The following is a 23,758-nucleotide window of genomic DNA, read 5'->3' as shown; positions in this document are numbered from 1 at the left end:
AGTGCAGTAAACAAACATAGGAGGTGATGTCTAGAAGGGACAGTTCACAGGGATTGACCAGATGTTCTTAGATATCCTCCCTGGAAAAGTTTGGAAAGTACAGCAACCAACTTCAGACGAATTATGCAGTAGAAATAGAAAACAACAAGATGTGGGGGCTGGAGGCCCCCAGTTGTTGGGAGGGTGGTCTGGATTCAGTTATACTTGCCTGAAGTTCCAGGGCCAGTTTCTGCAAAAGTGCTTGGTCCTTCCCATAGCACAGGAAGCTGTGTGTATATACACTGTAGTTCTTGCCATAGAGGCGAAAGTACAGGTTGCTGTTTGGCGACTCGGTCATTTCATTTCGGGGCACAAAAGTGATTTGCGTAGAGGCTCCCCCAAGGTCTAAAGCTCCATAGGTCTCCTGAGTATCATCTTTGCTTGGCTTCAGGTTAAACCAACTCAATTTCTGAAAGAGAGTACAGTCACCAGATGTAGAAGCCTCTGTACATCTGCCTTTTCATGTGATTTCTAGGACTCAAGAACTTCCTAAGGCACAGGAGGAGGAGCATAAAGGTGACAACAAGTTTACCAGAGGTTCCTGAGTCTGCATCAAATCACCAGCAAGAAAAGAGGGGCTTCAGAGACTCAGCTCAGATTGTAGCAATACAGGGCCAGTTTACAACCGGGGGCCAGAAAGACTCAAATTCAAATCCTCACTCATTTGCTCATTAGCCATGTGACCTCAGGCAGAATAATTCCCTTTTCTAGGCCTCCATTTGTGGCTTTTCAATGAGAGACCATCTCCTTTAAGTATTCCGAAGATTAAATCAAATGGTATATGAAAAATGCTTTGCATATAGCACAAGACACATAGCACTAGAAAAATAATAGATATCTTTATTTTCAATGATAGATTTTTAATTTTTCTATGTGTGCGTGTGTGCATACAAAGTCTCTTCAGTCCTGTCCAATTCTTTGCAACCCTATGGACTGTAGCCCACCAGGCTCCTCTGTCCATGGGATTCTCCAGAAGAAGACTGGAGAGGGTTGCCATGCCCTCCTCCAGGGGATCTTTCAGACCCTGGGATCGAATCCATTTCTCTTATGTCTCCTGCACTGGCAGGTGGGTTCTTTACCACTAGTGCCACCCAGGAAGCCCGATTTTTCTACATTTCTATATTTTTTATTTTTTTCTTTATCTCTGTAAGGTGAAGATATGGCTCCCTTATTCTCTGATAGTAAGAGTAGTTGTAAGAAAAGTACACCTCTGGTGATCCTTGCAAATATGAGGGGAAGTTAATTTGCTCATTTATCCATCATTCATTCTGCTTAGTGATCCAGGTATTTCCTGAGAAATATCAATGGCATTGACTCCCAGGGAGCCACCTCTCTGGGTGCTGTGAGATAATCACCTGAGTAAATTTGCCCAGCAAATAATTGACAGTAATCCAGCCATAGGCACCTTCCTCCTGGCCACTGATGATTCTGGCACCTTGGAAGTCAAAGGGGTACTTGCTGATGCTGTTTGCAACCGCATCCAGGATCTTGTCTGCCATCTGTTTATTTTCCATCCTGCACAAAGAGCTGAGGTTACTGGTTTTGTTTGAATAACTACAACTACTCACTGCAGCCAGAGCTTCCAGCCTGTTCTACTAGGAAGCTGAATCACAAACTCACTGGACTAAACAGATGGATGGAGATCCCCACACATGGCTGTCTGGGGAGCCCTCCCTTGGGGTGAGGCATGACTACTCTTTTGGCCCCTTCTCTCCAAATCCAAATCCTTCCAATCCCTACGTAGGTTGGTCCTCTTAAAAGATCATCTTCATTGTTGTTGCCTGGCTCCAGGAAATTATCAGAATAATTTTAATTACTGTGGTGGTGGTAGCTGGATATTGCTTGATCACCAAACCTAGAGCTGAGGTGTGCTACATTAGCTATTGATGGATGCTTTGAGCTGCTTACACAGCCTCAGAACTCTCCTTGAGGTTTTTAATTAGGGCTCTAGTAAATTCCAGGTGGCAAATGTCCGGAGACAGACACCCAAACTCAGTTGGTGCCAGACTGGTTAAAAAAAAGAAAACAACTTTCTCATATTATGCCTTGGTTTTTGGGTTTGAAATCTTGAGATCTAAAGAAGAAATCTTCCAGGATTGTCATAATGAAGATGGACTACAGCTGTTTTCACCAAGGATTGCATGCTCAGCCATGTCCGACTCTTTGCAGCCCCATGGGCTGTAGTCCTCTGTCCAGACTCTTCTGTCCATGGGATTTTTCGGGCAAGGATACTGGAGTGGGTTGCCATTTCCTTCTCCAAGGGATCTTCCCAACCTAGGGTCAAACCCATGTCTCTTGTGTCTCCTGCATTAGCAGGTGGATTCTTTTACCACTGCACCACCTAGGAAGCCCTTTCAAGATCTAGGTAATACAATACTGAGAGTCTCTGGGTCAGAAAATGCTGCCTTCCAACTGGCATTAGACTCCATAATCTCTCAGTTGAATGCCTTCCATACCCTACCAAGTGGCCCCCTTATCCCTAGTTTTCCTCCCTTCCAATCCACCTCTCTACTAATGTGCATGGCACACAGAAGGGGAAAAGGTGGAAGCAGTGACAGATTTCCTCTTCTTGGGCTCCAAAATCACTGTGGACGGTGACTGCAGCCATGAAATCAGAAGACGTTTGCTTCTTGGTAGGAAAGCTATGACAAACCTAGACGTGTATTGAAAAGCAGAGACATTACTCTGCTGACAAAGGTCCATATAGTCAAAGCCATGGTCTTCCCAGTGGTCACATACGATTGCGAGAGTTGGCCCACAAAGAAAACAAAACCAAAGAATTGATGCCTTCGAACTGTGGTGCTGGAGTAGAGTCCTGAAAGTCCCTTGGACAGCAAGGAGATCAAACCAGTCAAACTTAAGGGAGATAAACTCTGAATATTCACTGGAAGGAGTGATGCTGAGGCTGAAGCTTCAGTATTTTGGTCATCTGATGCTAACAGACTACTCATTGGAAAAGTCCCTGATACTGGGAAAGATTGAGGGCAGAAGAAGAAGAGGGTGTCAGAGGATGAGATGGCTGGATGGCATCACCAATGCAATGACAATGAACTTGGGCAAGCTCTGGGAGATGGTGAAGGTCAGGGAGGCCTGGCGTGCTACAGTCTGTGGGGTCGCAAAGAGTCAGACACGACTGGGTAACTGAAGAACAACCTGTGTCGCCAGTTGTGTAGCATCCTTTCGTGGCTTCCCATTATTTCCCAGATAAACTCCAAACTCCTTGGCATGGCCCATGAGGCACTTTGTGATTTGAACCTTGCCTTCTCGGAATCCCACTCAGAACCTGGCTCTACCACTTGCCGGATGTGTGACCTTTGGTGAGTTCCTTAATATCTGTACACCACAACTTTCTTAATCTGATTAATAATAATAGCTAATGGTACTTCTTACTTTGTAGAGTTACAGAGATTAAAACATGGTGCTGAGAACGCAGGAAGGGCCCAACAAATACAAGCTTCTGCCACTATCATTGTCACTGTTGATATTTACCTTACGCACCCTATGTTCCATTTGTGCAGATCTATAGTCCTCTGAACAGGCCCTGGTCTCTCACATGTCCCTCCTGGGCACAGTAATTAGAACACAAGATCCAGGAAAAGGAGGGACTTGTGCCTGATATATAATAGTTGTCCAATAAACACAGGTTATGGAATACATAATATCTACTTTGCCTCTGATGCTCTTCTCCCAACCTCCAACAAGCCCTCAATGATTTGGTTCATGTACTCCTCCTCTGGTGAGTCTTCTTGATCTCCTCCCATCCTTGGCAGGGACAGGTATGCTCCCGCAGCTGCTCTGAGCACTCCTCTAGCAAAGAATTGGTCACCCCGTATCAAAACTCAGATCTTTGAGATGAATAGTCTACTCCCATGTCCTGGGACAGAGGAGGTGGTCACTACACACTGAATGGACAAGTGAACAAACAAATGAAAAAATAATGCCTCTAGGTACTAAGTGGTGACCAGTAATGATGTGCTGTGACAATCTGTGTCTTGGGAAATCTGTGATCTCCCTGAGTCTCCTACTCCCAGATATGGAATGGCTAAATCTGTTACCCCAAATATCAGAATATACAGGCTCAATCTTTCTCTCTTTGTGCCATCACTCCCTTGAATTCCCTGTGGGGAGATCAGCAAGAGGGCTTTTCTTTTCTTTTTAAACATATGTAAACTCCCATTATTATACATACAAAGACTTTGGGAATATCATCTGTTCACTGAGATTTTCTTTCTTAGGTGTGGACATTTAGCATATCTAAAATTGTGTTAAGAAGTGTGGCATTTGCTCATAGTTCAGAGGCTCTAGGGCAACCAAATCTAACTCCCAGCCGCTCTCAGTCCCTACAGGCTACTATACCTGAGCAACCGCATGCCAGCCGTGGCTCCCAAGTAAACAGGTGTTTCTGTGTGCTGCATTGATGGAATCACTTTCCTGGCTCTTTCCATGCATGCAGTCAGATAAATATTGATTTCACTTAATTTTTTAGCAAAGCCTGAGATTCCGGGACCTAGAGAAAGATGTAGAAGCAGACAAAAATCATTTTTAAAAGTAAAGGACATATCGTCACATTATTAGAGAAAATAGTGATGTTTTCTGAGAAAATGCAAGCAGATAATTTCTTTTTTTGATATTTATTAGGTTTTGGTGGGCTTCCCAGGTGTCTCAGTGGTAAAGAATTCATCTGCCAAGCAGGAGACCCAGGTTTGATCCCTGAGTTGGAAAGATCCCTTGGAGAAAGAAAAGGCAACTCATTCCAGTATTCTTGCCTGGGAAATCCCATGGACAGAGGAGCCTGGCAGGCTACAGTCCATGCGGTTGCAAGTCAGATGTGACTTAGCAACTAAACAACAACATTAGGTTTGGGTACTTAAAGGGTAACTCACTGAATCTAACCTTGGTAGGATTTACTGTCACACCTCGAGCTAGTTTTGTTTGCTGTTCAATAATTTTGCCACTGGATGGTGCAATTTTCACATTCAATGACATAACCTTCCTAAAAACAGGCTCTCAGATTTTAATGGAGATCTTAGAGATAACTACTCCATATATAGCTGCTTTATGACATTTCTTCCACAAAGTTGTAGTTAAAAACACTAATTCCTAGAAGACCAGAGAGGTGAAAGGTAACATTTAGAATAAAAATTAAAATATGCACCAGGCACATGGGCTTTTACTGAAAAGATAGGAACGGCTACTAACTGGCTACGTAATTGTGGCAAGTCCCCTAAAATTTCTGAAGCAAAATTTCTTCCTTTGTTACAAAAAACAAGAATAGTATCCATGATTCCTCAGCAATTTTCCCATTCTGATATCCTGACTGCCTAGCAAAACTGTTTATCCAGTTTTAGAGCCTTTTAAACTGTTGCTATGGAGAGGATTAGAGCCAAGATTCCTTAAATTTTTTGAAGTTAGCACAACAATTTTGGCTCACTTTAAGCTAAAACTCTACATTTTCAATGCTTTCAATGTTATATATAATGCTTTATATATTTGCTTTAACAGTAAGTATCCAGATCTTATCCATGCTGCTGCTATTGTGTAGTTGCTAAGTGGGATCTGACTCTTTGTGACCCATGAACTGTAACCCACCAGGCTCCTCTGTCCATGGGATTCTCCAGGCAAGAATACTGGAGTGGGTTGCCATTTCCTTCTCCAGGGTATCTTCCCAACCCAGGGATTGAACCTGCATCTCCTATACTGGCAGAGGGATTCTTTACCACCGAGCCACCTGGGAGGCCCCTATCTTATCCATATCATTCACCAGTATCATTCGCCAAATTTTAAACAGCCTGTCCACTTCACTGTAATAAGAAAAATCAGCTCCAAGTTATCAGCTAACTGTTTTGATTCCAGAAAGTCTGGCCTTCAGTAACTAGTGGCTCTCAACTCAACCTTTCTGTTTAAATATCTGATTAGAGAACTCTTTCTCTCTCTCTCTTTTGAGAAGGGAAAATTACTGCATTTATTAGACCAAATATGTGTGGGATAAATCTCCATAGATAGCTGCTAGGTTAACACAGCAACACTACTTTCAGAAATGGAAGGCAATGAATAATTAAATAGAAGTCAATAAAATGAGGGATTCGGATTTTAAGAAATGTTTGAAATACTATCTCAGAAGTTATGGGACCAAACAGGACATCAGGCACTGGGTACCATGACTCACTGTCTTAGAAACACCTCGTATTTACAGCTTTCCTGACAAACTATGAAAAGTCAATTATTTTCTGGGGCGTAGGTAACCTGTCTGACTAAAACTAAACAGTAGGTCCCCGGCTCCAAAGGCCAAGAGAGAAGTCAGAAGATGACAGTGCCATGTGGTAACATTCAGTGCATGCTGGAGTGTTGGATGGGAGGGAGCAGAAGGAGCTGTTGTCAACAACTGTGTCTTGTTTTGGGACCTTAAAAGAAAACTGACTAGGAAAAAAACTCAGCATGCAATGCAGTGACTCAGAGTAGCAGGAAACCTGGAGTTGTAACTAGGAGGCGAGATTCTTTTCCTAGATCTGTTCCTACTTTCAAGTCACTGGACTTTCAGATTTTTTGCTTCCTTTTCTGTAAAACAAGATTTCAGTGATCCACAGGGTCTTTTTTGCAGCTCTAAGGGTCTATGATTTGCCTGCCTATACAGAAGCTAAAGGCTTTTAGAAATTTCTTCCAAGCCTCTAATTAGAGGACAAAGATTGAGAGCAGCAGTTCTCTGGACCAGCAGCATCAGCATCACCTGGGACCTTGTTAGAAACGCAAACTCTCAGACCTACTGACCCAGAAACTCTGAGGTGAGAGCAGACATCTGCGGTTCTGATGCAGGCTCAAATTTGAGAACCACTATCTAACACGTGGGTTTAAAGTTGTGCATATCTTTGCCCAGCAAAGGAAACCACCAACAAAATGAAAAGACAGCCTACTGAATAGGAGGAGATATTTGCTAATGAGATGACCGATAAGGGTTTAGTTAAATTGGAGATCTCAGTTTGAGCTCCAGTTTCATCACTTACTAGCTCAAGTAACCTTAAACAAGTGGCATAACTTCTTGAAACCTCAGTGCCCTCGTTAAAACAAACAAACAAACAAAAGGAATACAGTCCTTGCAGGGAGATTGTGAGGATGAAATAACGCATTTTCAGTACTTGGTGCATAGCACACAGAAGTGTCCTGTTGACGGGAGCTATTACCCAATTATTCTAAAGTTTATTTTTCAAGGGTTTTATCATTAAGGACTGATTCCAATACTCTTTTATAATGATAATAAATTATTTATAAAATAGCAACAATAGCAGCTCCACTACGTTCTCACCTGGCTTCCCTTTTCCTCGTGTGTTTCACTTGTCACATGCCTCTTGTTCTCTTGTGCCCACTCTCTCCCGGTCCCTTTTTCTTCGTCTTACCTTTTAGCTTGCATTCTTCTATCTGAGTCACCACCCCCGTGTCATTCTCCTTCTCTGCCGGCCATCTATAGATGTACAAATTCGTGTGAGAGGAGCCCGCATCCAGCACAATCCCAAACTGAGGGCAAAACAAACCGAGAACTTGTCAGCGTTCCATCGTTCTTCTCCATATTCAGCTTGCAACAGAAAGGATACAAAGACAGGGGCTTTCAGAAACATGAGGAGAAAGTATTTCAACTCATGGTGAGGGTGGATTGGGTGTTGCGGGAGTGAGTGCCTGGAGTTGTGCTGATCAGAAGATCTACCAACACACCAGTCCCTCTAGAACTATGGCTCTCAGTGCTTGCTGCACGTTAGCAACATCCAGGCTTTACCCAAGGAGGGGCCTGCCATTGGAGCTTCTCAGGTGATCAATATACTGAAGTGGCTGAGACAATAGAAAGGGAATAAAAAGCAATTAATCCAGCAGTTCCCAAGCCTGGAAGCATGTCAGAATCATCTGAAGAGTTTCAAAGGCTACTGCTGCCAGTGTCTGACCCCCAGATTTGTGATTTGATTGGTCTGGTATGTATGAGGTCTGGAAGAGAGATATCAAAAATATTAAGTGTACCTGTTTTCTTTATTACAAATTTAACTATAAATTGTAGTCAATAAATTTAAAAAGATTTGTACTTTGATTTCATGGTTTTGGCTCTTAAGCATAGAAGGCATGGGAAGAAGAATAAAGCAAAGGAAGAGGGTGGAGAAGGAGGGGAGAGAAGACAATATGAGAAAGAATGAGGTGGCCAGAACAGAAAGTTGCCACTTCAAACTTCACGAGGATGGGAGATGCACCAGCAAGTGTTGTAAGGAGTATTCCATAAGAATTATCTGACTTAACCTTCAGTGCTATAAAGTACACACTGTTTTCATCCCCAGTACACAGATGAGAAACGAAAGTACAAACAGGTTAAGTAATTTCCACAAGATACAAAGTGATTAGGTGATGGAGCCTGGATTTGGATCAGAGTTAGACCTAACTAAGGCCTTGTGTTTCTAATACAGAGGAACAGAGGAGCAAGGTCGGGGACAATAGTTTTCCAATTGGTGCCCCATTGGAAGGACTTCTAAAGAGGGATGACTACAGCAAAGTGTCCTGATGAGTTTTTGCACATATGCACATCCATATGAACCACCCCAAGATGAAGGACAGTTCAGTCGCTCAGTCCTGTCTGACTCTTTGCGACCCCATGAGCTGCAGCACACTAGGCCTCCCTGTCCATCACCAACTCCCAGAGCCCACCCAAATTCATGCCCATTGAATCGGTGATGCCATCCAACCATCTCATTCTCTGTCGTCCCCTTCTCCTCCTGAACTCAATCTTTCCCAGCATCAGGGTCTTTTCAAACGAGCCAGCTCTCCGCATGAGGTGGCCAATGTATTGGAGTTTCAGCTTCAGCATCAGTCCTTCCAATGAACACCCAGGACTGATCTCCTTTAGGATGGCCTGATTGGGTCTCCTTGCTGTCCAAGGGACTCTCAAGAGTCTTCTCCAACACCACGGTTCAAAAGCATCAATTCTGCGGCAATCCACTTTCTTCACAGTCCAACTTTCACATCCATACATGACCACTGGGAAAACCATAGCCTTGACTAGATGGACCTTTGTTGGCAAAGTAATGTTTCTGCTTTTTAATATGCTATCTAGATCGGAGAAGGCAATGGCAAGCCACTCCATAACTCTTGCCTAGAAAATCCCATGGATGGAGGAGCCTGGTAGGCTGCAGTCCATGGGGTCGCTACAAGTCAGACATGACTGAGCGACTTCACTTTCACTTTTCACTTTCACACATTGGAGAAGGAAATGGCAACCCACTCCAGTGTTCTTGCCTGGAGAATCCCAGGGATGGTGGAGCCTGGTGGGCTGCCATCTATGGGGTCACACAGAGTCGGACACGACTGAAGTGACTTAGCAGCAGCAGCAGGTTGGTCATAACTTTCCTTCCAAGGAGCAAGTGTCTTTTAATTTCATGGCTGCAATCACCATCTGCAGTTATTTTGGAGCCCCCCCAAAATAAAGTCTCTCACTGTTTCCACTGTTTCCCCATCTATTTGCCATGAAGTGATGGGACCATGATCTAAGTTTTCTGAATGTTGAGCTTTAAGCCAACTTTTTCACTCTCCTCTTTCACTTTCATCAAGAGGCTCTTTAGTTCTTCTTCACTTTCTGCCATAAGGGTGGTATCATCTGCATATCTGAGGTTATTGATATTTCTCCTGGCAATCTTGATTCCAGCTTGTGCTTCTTCCAGCCCAGTGTTTCTCATGATGTACTCTGCATATAAGTTAAATAAGCAGGATGACAATATACAGCCTTGACGTACTCCTTTTCCTATTTGGAGCAGTCTGTTGCTCCATGTCCAGTTCTAACTGTTGCTTCCTGACCTGCATACAGGTTCCTCAAGAGGCAGGTCAGGTGGTCTGGTATTCCCATCTCTTTCAGAATTTTCCACAGTTTCTTGTGATCCACACAGTCAAAGGCTTTGGCATAGTCAATGAAGCAGAAATAGATGTTTTTCTGGAACTCTCTTGCTTTTTCCATGATCTGGCAGATGTTGGCAATCTGATCTCTGGTTCCTCTGGCTTTTCTAAAACCAGCTTGAACATCTGGAAGTTCATGGTTCACGTATTGCTGAAGCCTGACTTGGAGAATTTTCAGCATGACTTTACTAGGATGGATGTGAGAGTTGGACTGTGAAGAAAGCTGATTGCCGAAGAATTGATGCTTTTGAACTGTGGTGCTGGACAAGACTCTTGAGAGTCCCTTGGACTACAAGGAGATCCAACCAGTCCATTCTAGACGAGATCAATCCTGGGTGTTCATTGGAAGGACTGAAGCTAAAGATGAAACTCTAATACTTTGGCCACCTCATGCGACGAGTTGACTCACTGGAAAAGAGTCTGATGCTAGGAGGGATTGAGGGCGGGAGGAGACAGGGACGACAGAGAATGAGATGGCTGGATGGCATCACCAATTCGATGGACATGAGTTTGAGTGAACTCTGGGAGTTGGTGATGGACAGGGAGGCCTGGCGTGCTGTGATTCATGGGGTTGCAGAGTTGGACACGACTGAGCGACTGAACTGAACTGAACTTACTAGAACGTGAAATGAGCACAATTGTGCGGTAGTTTGAGTGTTCCTTGGCATTGCCTTTCTTTGGGATTGGAATGAAAACTGACCTTTTCCAGTCCTGTGGCCACTGCTGAGTTTTCCAAATTTGCTGGCATATTGAGTGCAGCACTCTCACAGCATCATCTTTTAGGATTTGAAATAGCTCAACTGGAATTCCATCACCTCCACTAGCTTTGTTCGTAGTGACGCTTCCTAAAGCCCACTTGACTTCACATTCCATGATGTCTGGCTCTAGGTGAGTGATCACACCATCGTGATTATCTGGCTTGTGAAGACCTTTTTTGTACAGTTCTGTGTATTCTTGCCACTTCTTAATATCTTCTGCTTCTTTTAGGTCCATACCATTTCTGTCCTTTATTGAGCCCATCTTTGCATGAAATGTTCCCTTGGTATCTCTGATTTTCTTGAAGAGATCTCTAGTCTTTTCCATTCTATTTTTTTCCTCTATTTGTTCGCATTGATCACTGAGGAAGGCTTTCTTATCTCTCCTTACTTTTCTTTGGAACTCTGCATTCAAATGTGTATATCTTTCCTTTTCTCCTTTGCTTTTCACTTCTCTTCTTTTCACAGCTATTTGTAAGGCTTCCTCAGACAGCCATTTTGCTTTTTTGCATTTCTTTCTCCTGGGGCTGGTCTTGATCCTTGTCTCCTGTACAATGTCACAAACCTCCGTCCATAGTTCTTCAGGCACTCTGTTTATCAGATCTAGTCCCTTAAATCTATTTCTCACTTCCACTGTATAATCATAAGGGATTTGATTTAGGTACACAACATTTTCTAGTCCCCAGGTTGTTTTTGGTGCCCCTCTCAGTCAACTTCCCCCACAGGAAGCCAGTCTTGACTTCTGTCACCATGGAGGAGTTCTGCCTGTTTTTGAACTGCAGTAAATGGGCTCACACAGTATGTATGCCTCCCTGGTGTCTAACTTCTTTCATTCTACTAAGATGCATTCAGGTTGTGAGTATCCATAGTTTGTCCCTTGTCGTTTCTGTGGAGTGCTTCATTATATGCACTGTATGTTTATCCATTCCACTGTTGGACTGCGGAGTGGTTTCCAAATGTGAAAAACATTTTGTGGGCTTAAGCACCCATTTATTTCAGGTATTTACCCAGGAGTAGATTGCCCAATGGGCTTCCCACGTGGCGCAAGTGGTAAAGAACCCACCTGCCAATGCAGGAGATATGAGATGTGGATTCAATGCCTGGGTTGGGAAGATCCCCTGGAGGAGGGCATGGCAACTCACTCCAGTATTCTTGCCTGGAGAATATCATGGCCAGGGGAGGCTGGTGGGCTACAGTCCATGGGGTAACAAAGAGTTGGACAAGACTGAAGCAACTTAGCACACAAGCAGACTACCCAATGCCCATTTTGAGCAATTAATACTCATCTTTGGTGATATCCCTGGGTTTAATCAGGAAAATAAATGACATGGTTATCAATGTCTGCCACAGGCTTGTGAGGAGAGTACGGTGGCTTGGGTACTTTTATTTGTCACCCCTATCCTAGAGAGAGACATGAAGCAAAGTAAATGGAAGAGAAAGGAAAATAAAAGGATGAGAAACCTAGAAGGTGCATCTCAAGTGTGAGCCAGCCACTCACTTGAGTCACACTTTGCTGTCCATCTGAGCTGCGGACCTCACAGTGTGGTCTGCCACTTGATACTGCTTAAGTCAGCAGTTGTTTTACATCTGTCTCCTCATATTGTCTTATCACCTGGGAAGAACCTAAGAGCCTCCAGGGAGAAAAGAAGAATTAGAATTAACCTGTCTCCCTGAACCACTGTGGAGAGCTAAATGTCAAGCTTATTGAGGTGTCAAGTTTTCTTCCATTTTGCCATGAGGGAGTGCCACTGTCCTGCTGTGTGAGCCTCCCTGACCTTCCATAACCTCCACAGTGTTCTCTGCCCACTTTTGCACAGTGGGACTTCCCTATGGTGACCAGCATTACACCTTTATAAAGAAAAGGGCCTGCATGCTGGTTTTGGGCATGGTGAAGAAGGAAACGGCATAGACTCCTCTGCAACTAGGCCTGCAGTGAGATCAAACCAAGAACTGCCTGAGGGGGTGACCTCTGTGGACAGAAAGGAATCTAACTGAGGTTTGGGGCCTTTGAACCCGTGGGAAACCTCCCAGAGTGGAGAAAGAGCCTCAGGGTTTACATGGCAGAAAACCCTGCTTTTCCCTAGCAGGGCTCCTGAATTCTCCCTGCCAGAAAATGTTCTAACCACAGAAGTACATGATAAAAGCTAGCAAGGCAGCAGCGCAAGCAGTCTTACTTTGCAATCAGGATGTTCTACTGTCTACTCTGTTAACATGAAAGTTACTCTTCCAGTAGAACAGAGGGACCAGGCTTGCTCCTATCAGCCAGTTTCACCAAGGCCTTACAGAGTGAGGTAGTTGAGAAACGAAAACTTTCACCACATTTCATTTGACAAGTGCTTGAGAAGGGTGGGTAGAGCGACTTTAACACAGGAGTTGATGTATACATTTCACCTTATATGTATAGCAGCTAAACTGTTGAATCGTACTAAATGTTTTTTGTCTTCCAAAATGGATTGCACAATAAAAAAAAATTGGCATTGCTTGCTGTTTATGGATAGGTAAAGCTTGATTGTCTGAAAATTCTTAAGTTTGAACATATGGGGCATTTGCCTTTCATTGTTGCAACACTAAAAGCATATTCATTTGCCGTTCATCGCTGGCTCATTATAGATTTAGAAGTTCATTTCACCTAACTGAAATGAACTTTCACAGTTCATTTCCAGAGCAGTTTGACTTGAATGGGTACTTAAATAGTTATGCCTTACCTGACCAATCTAGAACCCCAGGAGCCACTAGCTTTTATTCTCTTTCCTCACACCAGCATTTTCCAAAGCACTAACCTGCAAGGACCTGGGTGAAGAAAGCGTCTCAGAAGTTTGGGGAATGCTTGCTCCCCATCTTGGGCTCATGAACCCACTATGTAGTGACTGCTTCAGAGAAGTCTGACAGTAGAGAAACCCGCTTAATCTTGTTTAAACTGGCATCCCCCAGTCTCGGTGACAACAGAATTATGTTTTAAATACAATCTCCACCCTATAGAAATGCTTTGTGAAATGCTTGCCATATTATCACTCTACCCAGTGTTTCTCTGTAGCTCATATTTAAGACATTTCTCAAAGCCTGTATGTCCTTCACATCAAAGAAAAATCAAAGATTTGAGTAGTGAGCTAGAGATCTGACATCCTCTTAAAATTATTTTCACTATTACTTCATTTTTTAAAGTACTACAAGTTTATTAAATAGCATCTAGAAAATTAAGAGAAAAGGAAAAAAGACATTTACAATTTCACCAACTAGACATCACTGTTCCTTTATTCCCTTCTGATCTTTTTCAATTCGTGGTAATTTTTATATAGTTGTGATCAGACTGTGTAAATATTGATGTTAAGCTAGTTTTTGGTCATGCACATGATTTTATCAATCATAATTGGTCTTGATGAGCTATGTTGAGTGAATAGAAGCAGTGGTCTAGAAAGAGGGTGTCAGTTCATGAGACACGAATGTTGGAGCCTTGATGAATATCCGGAGATGGGGTAGCAACTAAGCCTAAGCTCAGGGAGACTAGAGGCCATGTGGAGGTGGGGAAGATCCTGTCTTAGGATGGAAATAACTCTACCTCTGCAAATGTCATAAGCCCAGCTTCTGAGTAAGTCTCCTTCAATGTGAAAAGAAAGAGAAAATTGGAACATCAGATGACACACTTCTACCCTTGACTCGGCAGAACTGGGATGTTCAACCCTCTCCTTGCTCAGAAAACAACTACCCTCACACTATTCTACTCTCAGTTCCCCACTTGCCATGAGATTTCTGTTCTAGAGCCTTGGCCCTGAGAGGCCTTCACCTGAGACCCAGTCCTGTTTGACCTTCTCAGATTCGAATCTACCCTCTTAATCCATGCCTCGGAGTGCCTGTGTTTTTCCTCTAAAGACAGTACTTATAACAATGTGTAATTACATATTTACATGACTAGTTGATTAATATCTGTCTTCCCTCTAAGATTCTAAGCCATGTTAGGGCAGGTCTGTGTTGCTTACTATGGTATATCCAGTTATCTACTATGGTAGATCCTATTATGTGTTAAATACAAAGAAGGTATTCAACAGACAACTGCTGAGTCACATGAACAAATGAGAGGAGTTATAACTATATGGTCCCTAAACTCTTTCCAGTCCTAAAAGACGTGGATATTCACAGTCTAATATAAAGTAATACCACGGGGCTGAGTTCCATCCGTCCCCCACAACAAAAACCCCAGAAGTCAGGTAACATGGGCTACAGTGTGAATTAACTTTTTTGGTTTCTTCACACATATTGGTCCTTCACAATCTTTCTTAAAAGCCCTGTAGTTTTAACGGTAACTTCAGTAACCTCATCCCTCTGTTTCTGTGAGCCCTTTGGAATAAACAGAGCTTGTCCTTTTGAATGACTCTAGTGCTCTATAAACAAATCAGGTCTCCATTAGCTACAGTGATGCTGGCAGCACCTGGAAACAATTAGGGGTCATTTTCTTCTTTTCTTTTTTTGTTTAGCTGGAGTTACTATAACTTTAATACAAACTGCAGTTTTGTTGTCTATTATTTTTATTTTTTAATTGTGGTAAAACACACAGAACCTACAATTGACCACATTAACTGTTTTTAAGTGTACAGTATACTGAGATCCAACCAGTCCATTCTAAAGGAGATCAATCCTGGGTGTTCATTGGAAGGACTGATGCTAAAGCTGAAATTCCAATACTTTGGCCACCTCATGCGACGAGTTGACTCACTGGAAAAGACTCTGATGCTGGGAAAGGCTGGGGGCGGGAGGAGAAGGGGACGACAGAGAATGAGATGGCTGGATGGCATCACCGACTCTGTGGACATGAGTTTGAGTGAACTCCGGGAGTTGATGATGGACAGGGAGGCCTGGTGTGCTGTGATTCATGGGGTCGCAGAGAGTCGGACATGACTGAGCGACTGAACTGAGCTGAACTGAACTGATACTGTTGTGTAGCCATCACCACCTCTCATCTCCAGGTGTTGTTGCCTTATTTTTGTTGTTTTGTTTTTAAATCCAGTGGAGTGAAAATACTATAGATATTTTCCAAGAGTATTTGAGGTTGAAAAATGATGCAAATTCTTCCAAATTCTCCATTAAAAAAAGATAAAATGGCAAGCACTGTTCTAAAAATAGCACTTCAGTTCCCAGTGACAAAAGCAGATGCCCAGCACAGGTTAGCAGCAGTGGGAAAGCTTGGGAGCACTGGCTCAGTGACCACAACACACCAAGAGCTAAGGGCCTTTCCTCACACTCATCGCCAAAGCAGTGTGGACAGCTGTTCTCCACTGAGAGCTTCTGATGCACTGGGCACTCTGATAAGTGAGTTGGTAGTCCTATTCCATTTAATCCTTACAACCATCTTCCGAGTAGCTATTATCACCATGTCACATATAAGGAAACTGATGTGGAGAGAGAATTTGCTTGCCAGAAGTCTCAGTGCTAGCAAATGGCAGATCTGGGGTTGAAATCAAAGCTGTCTGGCCCTTGAGCTAGCATTCCATGGAAGTGGCAAGTTTTAATGAAGGCATGTGGCTTGGGACAGGGTCAGTTCGGTGTCTTAGAGAGAAACCTGTGGGGTTCAGTGTGTGCCAGAATGTGCAAGCTTGTGATGTAGCAATATCCTGACAGGTCGCTAACCGCCAGTGTTCAGTGACAAGCTAGCAATTTAGGAAGTGGTGAGCCAAACAGACCTCAAAGCTACCTCTCCACCAGGTCCACAGGACAAAAACACTTTCCCAGGGGACATTTAGGAACAGCTAATGATTCTTCAGTATATTAAGATCCAAGTTTGTTTGTTTTAACGTGGTCACTGCATATTTACCCAGCAGCAGTTCCCAGACTTTAATGTCATGAGAACGGCCCAGGATGCCTGTTACGTGTGTAGATTCCTGGGCCCTACACACTGGAGGTCTGAATTATGTAGGCTCTGGGAATGAGGATGGGGAGCCAGGACCCAGAGGGCATCCTGAGGCAGAGGCCTGCCTCCCACACTGACAAATTCTGCTGTCCTTCTTCACCTCCTCTTCGCATCCAAGCAGGGAGTCCACTCTACTCACTGAGTCAGCAAACTTCTGTGAGGCAACCACCTCAGTCAAATGCTGTGCTGGCCGTAATTTAACATTTATTCTGTTGATAGTTCAGGTAATGATTGTCTCTTCCACTAGACTATAGCTTCATGAGGATCAAGACATGGTTAGTCTTGCTCACTGCTGTATTCCTAGGGCCTAAAACAGAGTAGATGGTCAACAACTATTTATTAAATGAATGAATGGAGTGAAAGGTTAAGAAAATATTGATATATGCAAAGATGAATGAAACCCAGTCCTTGCCTCAGAATGCTTACAACCTGGGTGGCTGGGAAAGTGAGCCCATCAGTACAAAAGAGAGCTCTTGTGTTTTGTGAGATATGGTCAGGCATGAGGCAGCCACTTTCCAACCAGGCTGAACCCAAACTGGATCAGGCAGGAAGATGACAAGACTGGATCTTTGGAACTGGAGGGCTGACCTGAACTGGGCTAGAAGAGGGCGAGTCAGATGGGAAGAGGCAGGGAAAAAGATAAGTGGCAATTTGTCACCAGGCAGACAGACTGCAAAGATGATCATGATAACACATAAGTTACCAATAACAAGGGTGCGTGGTGGGCCAGCATCCTGTTCTGCACTTCACACTGCATTTTATCCCACTGAATTCCTATAGTAATATACAAGATATCAGTGATCAGCTCTGTCTTACAAATGGAAAAACTGAGGATCAGAGAAATTATGTCCTATCTCTATAAGAGCAGAGCTGAGGTTTAAACCCAGGTGGTATGAATCCATGGCCCCTGCTGTGCTGCACTCCGAGCAGACAGAATTAATGATCCCCACAATAAGACAGGTATGAAGAGTTAGGAAATGTGTAGAGAGACAGCCGAAAGCCTTCCCGTTCAGAAGCATATGGCCACCACCCTCTTTAAACAGAAGCAAGGGGAGATTATTCTCAACATGACATCCAAGGTGTTCCATCTTTATCTTAAAAGGTCCTCTAAGGAATCTAATGATAAATAATTATAAATAAATAAATTGAGAAAGGAGTATGTCAAGGCTACTTATTGTCACCCTGCTTATTTAACTTACATGCAGAGTACATCATGCTTGGATGAAGTACAAGCTGGAATCAAGATTGCCAGGAGAAATATCAATAACCTCAGATACACGGATGACACCATCCTTATGGCAGAAAGCAAAGAAAAATCAAAGAGCCTCTTGATGAAAATGAAAGAGGAGAGTGAAAAAGTTGACTTAAAACTCAACATTAAAAAGCTATGATCATGGCATCCGATCCCATCACTTCATGGCAAATAGATGGGGAAACAGTGGAAACAGTGATAGACTTTATTTTGGGGGGCTCCAAAATCACTGCGGATGGTGACTGCAGCCATGAAATTAAAACTCGCTTGCTCCTTGGAAGAAAAGCTATGACCAACCTAGACAGCATACTAAAAAGCAGAGACATTAATTTGCCAACAAATGCCCGTCTGGTCAAAGCTATGGTTTTTCCAGTAGTCATGTATGGATGTGAGGGTTGGACTATAAAAAAAGCTGAGTGCTGAAGAATTGATGCTTTTGAACTGTGGTGTTGGAGAAGACTCTTGAGAGTCCCCTGGACAGCAAGGAGCTCCAACCAGTCCATCCTGAAGGAAATCAGTCCTGAATATTCATTGGAAGGACTGATGCCGAAGCTGAAACTCCAATACTTTGGCCACCTGATACAAAGAACTGACTCACTAGAAAAGACCCTGATGCTGGGAAAGATTGAAGGCAAGAGGAAAAGGGGAGGACAGAGGATGAGATGGTTGGATGACATCACCGACTCAATGGATATAAGTTTTAGCAAGCTCCAGGAGTTGGTGATGGATAGGGAAGCCTGGCATGCTGTGATTCATGGGGTCGCAAAGAGTTAGACACAACTGAGCGACTGAACTGAACTGAAAGGAATCTAATCACTAAGATCTGGTGGACCTCAGTGTCTCTCACAGTATCTCCTTAATACCTTAATTCCATGGCAATGCCTTGCTGCTGCTGCGTCACTTCAGTCGTGTCCGACTCTGTGTGACCCCATAGACAGAAGCCCACCAGGGTCCCCCGTCCCTGGGATTCTCCAGGCAAGAACAGTGGAGTGGGTTGCCATTTCCTTCTCCAATGTGTGAAAGTGAAAAGTGAAAGTGAAGTCGCTCAGTCGTGTCTGACCCTTAGCGACCCCATGGACTACAACCTACCAGACTCCTCCATCCATGGGATTTTCTAGGCAAGAGTACTGGAATGGCTTGCCATTGCCTTCTCCGGATATAGTCACTAGCTTACTTCTAGCCTAATCTGCCTTGTCTACACAATGTCAGGAATATCCTACCTGGTCTTTCCTCTTCTAATCTGCTCTCCAGCCAAGAAGAATCTCAGAAACACAATCTGCGCCCCACCTCCCTGTTTGCTTCCCAGGTAGCTCAGTGGTAAAGAATCTGTCCACCAACACAGGAGACACAAGAGATGTGGGTTCTATCTCTGGCTTGGGAAGATTTCCTAAAGGAGGGCATGGCAACCCACTCCAATATTCTTCCTGGAGAATCCCATGGACAGAGGAGTCTGCAAGGCTACAGTCCATGGGTTGCAAAGAGTCAGACACGACTGAGCATGCATGCACACACCCTGTTTGAAATCTAAGCAGTGGTTGACAAGCATGACTGCTCATTAAAATCACCTGGGAAGGTTCTAAAACATATCAATGCCTGGACTTCACCCCCAAAGATTCTAATTGATCCAGGGTAGAGTCCAGAAATGAGTATTTTTTAAAAAGCTCCCCAGGAGCTTTGAATATGGAGCCAATCTTTAGCATTGCTACAGCTGAATGAGATATCCATCACTGAGCTAGGCATACTCAGATTGAAGTCTCCTCTCCCACCATGCCTTCCTGCCCTATGTTCAATATTCTAGCCATGAGGAACTATTGGTGATTCCCCAGGATCACCTGTTTATTTTAAGCTGCCACTCTGCAACAAATGGTATGGTCTTTGTCCAGAAAATGTCTTAGGTCACCTCCTGTCAAACTCCTTAGTGTTCTTCATTACTTGGCCCCAAGGGAACCTCCTCCGTGAAGTCTTCACATGACCAGGCACAGTTGGTGACTCCTTCCCCTGGGAAGCCATAGCACTACACCTACCTCCATATTCACATGTCTCTATTGTTCTGAAACTATGTGTACAAACAACTCTCTCCTACAAAAGGGTATCAGAACAGAGATGCTTCAGATAACTTTGGTGGCCACTTCATGTTTTTTGACCAACATTTTTCTAGCTCAACCTGTATTTTATCTCTCTATTTCTTCACAGGGTCTTCTCTCCTACCACCTCGTAGTCCCACACAGCCCCTCTGACATATGCGCAAACCTGGAAGTGCCAAGGAGCTAACCTCTGGGGCAACCCTTGACCAACAGGGATGAGAACCCAGGGATAAATCCCTGGAGCAGTAATTCAGAAGTGCTTTCTCCACAGCTCTTCATAGAGTCCTAGTGGGATCGGGCCAATCATACTACTATAAAGATTCACTTTAGATGACAAAGACGTTGTTCCATTTTTCCAGGCCGACACAATAACACAGAATCACAACAGTCTTGAAGACAACCATCATGAATGAAAAGTCATTCATGACCACAAGTATTCATTGAGAACACAGAGCCTAAGTCTGTCATGGATTTTGCCTCCTAAGCCATCTCCCTCACCAATGATGCAATAATGAACATATAAAAAGGTCAAATCAAGAAGGCAGTCACATACTTTTGGAGCTGGTAAACAAATAGCAAAACCAAGATGTCATGAGGCTTCAATTGTGAGTGAAGTTTAGCCAAGGGAGCCAGCATCACTGAATATTTAAAGTCAAGAGACCATTGACAGTGAGATAGTATCAGCCTTCAGTGCTGACAAAGGGACTGCTGTGCACAGCCCCACTGGGTTGAATGTGTGTGGCAAACAGATGCCAATGTAACATCCAGGCCTCTGCTATAAAGCAAATGATTTGAGTAAGTGGCAATAGTTTCAGAGTGCATACGCACCCATCTTTTCAGGCTCAAAGTTTAGTATATTCAAATGCAAAAATATATATACTTTTGCATTTGTATCTCAGGGCTTCCATGGATATGTCACTGCCCACATGTATGTATGTGTTCATTAGCACACTGGTCTCTGGGCCCTTGACGATTTATTAACTATAATTCAAATGAAAGTTTAAAATCAATGTATTTACAATAAAAACTTTACTTACTGTATGTTTTTAAATTAATGGATTAAGTAATGAACATATTACAAGGTATTAGTGAGGTATTCATGTCTTTGAACTCTGATGAATTTGAAAGGAAGCAGAAATAAATCACAGCAGAGTTAATGACCCTAATTATTTTTAATGATACACACACACACACTAGCTTTTCAAGTGTGGAAATTTCACAAGAAATCTATACATCCATGAATTCATTTCAAATTACTATATTCATACATGTATGTGGTCTCCAGGGGCTTTTTAAAAATTGATCTTTAAATTGACTTCTTTTTAATATTTTAGAGATGAGGAACAAGTCTTCTCCACAATCTTTGACTTCCAAAGTGCTTTATACAGAGCTGTCTAGTAAAGTTTATTATTTTGGTGATAGTGATAATAATGGAGTAAGAACAAAGAATGCAGTGTTCAGTAAACAAAGAGTTCATTGTTTCCACAAGAAAACAATGAGTAGGAAGTAGAGAGAGTACTAGAGTTACGGAAACCAACACAGTATATCACAGATCTGGATGTGGTGAATAAAGCATTTGTCTCTGTTAGAATACTGATTTAATCAGTTTGCTGGACAATCATAAAGACAATCATCTTTCCACCCCTAACTGATTCAAGGCATTCTCTCCTCCAGAATAAGCATCCGCTACCATTTTACTCACCTAGTTCAATGGAGACTGACTTGCTCCTGAGCTTCCAAAACCTCAAATCTTACTGCTCTGATTTACCATAACTCCCCTTTCCCTCTGCCCCATCCGGGGACCCTCAAACACATGTACATACACATACACACACACATACTCAGGGGTTTGAGTTACCTTAACATTTTCTGGCAGTGCTTTGTTCTGGGTCAGCCCCAGAGCGAGCAATGCTATCACAGCGATGATGCAGGAGAAACCAAGGATGCTCAGTATGTTTTTAGAGCAAAATACCTTCAGTTCAGATTCTAAAATCAAAAGAAGAAGAGAAAACATCAATAAGAAATGAACAGACATTGATTTTCCTCCCCTTTCTGTATGGCCTTGTGCTGGCTTTCAGGAGACAGTAAAGACAGATAAAAGGTGATCTTTATCCACGAGGCATTTGCAAAGTAATTGGGTAAAAGTTAAAAAACAAAAGGGTGTGTCTGTATTGTGATGAGGGCCAAAACTGAGTTATTGGCTGTGGTAAGGAGAATGGGCAGAATCAGGTCAGTGATGAGATACAAAATGAGAAGGAAAAGTCCCAAACTGGCAGCTTGTTTACTAGGTCATATAGATCTATCAAGGTTAAAGAAACAAAGCAAAGATGGCCTTCCTCATTTTTGAAATCTACCAAAATATGAGTCCGATACTAAAAAGTATTCAGAATGTATCACCAAATAAACATCAAAGTCCCTCTGCTTCATTAAATTTCCTGGCTTGACCTTCAATTTCAACCACACTTACAGGTTAAATAACTGTAGGTAATAACATAGGGGCTGTGGAGTTTTAAACATTTCATCATTTTAATTATTTTGTCTATCCTGTAAATACTCTCATCATCATGGAACATAAAAAAGTTCTAGCAGGAGAATTCTATGAAAGTCAAATTTACTTTGAGCAGGATAAAAAGAGGCTGCGGCAGGGGAAATGGGATGGTTACCCCATCCCCTCCACTCTCATCCTTCCACTCTTGCTTCCCAAACTATCCCCCAAACTTTTCCTGAGCCTTTGGGGAAGGAGGACAGGGTCACGTAAAAGAAAAAAAAAAAAGTATGTGGAAATGAGATGGGCTTTCCAAAATAGTTTGCACTTCTCTAAGAGAGAAGGCAAGGGATTAAAACAACTGAAAAAGGAACTTGAGTCCCCTCCTCCTCTTTCCTTCTTGCTCAGCAGCAGCAGCTTCGCCAACACAGGAGCTCCTCCTTGAGCTCGTGAGCACAAGCTTGGACTTAATCCAAAGGGTGGTAATTGCTTGGGCCTCCAGTCTGCATCTATCTCTAGAACCTTGAATAAGTTTGTTTCCATCAAGCGAAACAATACAAAACTTAGGGGGAAATGTTTTAGCAACACCATTATCTACTTCTTCCAAACAAAGGAACAATGAATGAAATACACAATAAATGAAATGTCCCCCTCCTCCTTCCCAAAGGAATCTCAGTTTTGTTCAGATGCCTGCCACTCCCCCAAGCAACCCATACATACACCTCCTGGGAAGGGGCTGACTGTTCTGCATAATCTCCTTCCCTCTCCAGTAACTGGTTCAACGGTGGGCATATACCCCCAAAACAGCCTGTGAGATCCTGGAGGAAGACTGCTGGGGCAAGTCTGGGAAAAGAAAGGAAGCATTCTCTCTTCTTCCCCACACATGATCCAGCCAATGATGGTAGAGCAGAGAGATGGAAAGAATCTGAGTTCTTGAAGCATTTTGAGCTGCTGAAACAACTTATCCTGATCTGATCCTTTCATGAGACTCAAGCTTTGATCCAATTAGAGTCATGATTTAAATATCTTGAAGCTAAAACATCCTTATACAATTGTGACAGGAATATCCTTTTTGCTGCCAGGGCTGTAGAATCTGGAAAAGAGCCCCTTAGCTAACTTGACTTATCTTGATTCCCAAAGTTGTGATATTGACAAATATGGCTTACAAGCAGCACGTGTTTAAATGAAAAATTATAAATCTAATCTAAAAATTGCACACTGCAACAATAGTTCTACTATAATCAGTTCAGTTGCTCAGTCATGTCCGACTCTCTGCAACCCCATGAATCACAGTATGCCAGGCCTCCCTGTCCATCACCAACTCCCAGAGTTCAC

General features: G+C 43.1%; 1 protein-coding gene across 7 annotated transcripts in view; it reads right to left on the bottom strand.

The window, feature by feature from the left end:
• ENTPD1 (ectonucleoside triphosphate diphosphohydrolase 1) overlaps positions 1-23,758 on the bottom strand; it is a 98,257-nt gene that overhangs the window by 16,833 nt on the left and 57,666 nt on the right. For 2 of the 7 annotated variants that reach the window (XM_055425013.2, XM_055425014.2), the window contains exons 2-6: positions 21,797-21,924; positions 7,428-7,545; positions 4,396-4,546; positions 1,395-1,554; positions 209-448 (exon numbers count right to left, since the gene is read on the bottom strand). In XM_055425013.2, coding sequence (XP_055280988.1) covers positions 209-448; positions 1,395-1,554; positions 4,396-4,546; positions 7,428-7,545; positions 21,797-21,924 — 797 coding nt within the window. Of the gene's footprint in view, positions 1-208; positions 449-1,394; positions 1,555-4,395; positions 4,547-7,336; positions 7,604-21,796; positions 21,925-23,758 lie in introns of all 7 variants that reach the window. The other 5 variants (XM_088842196.1, XM_088842199.1, XM_088842197.1 and 2 more) reach the window with 4 other exon arrangements.

This window comes from Moschus berezovskii, chromosome 12 (assembly GCF_049115385.1).
Source record: "Moschus berezovskii isolate FMDL1 chromosome 12, NW_MosBer_1.0, whole genome shotgun sequence".
NCBI lineage: Eukaryota > Metazoa > Chordata > Mammalia > Artiodactyla > Moschidae > Moschus > Moschus berezovskii.
The sequence above is the reverse complement of the archived record's forward strand: the minus strand, read 5'-3'. Positions and strand labels throughout refer to the sequence as shown.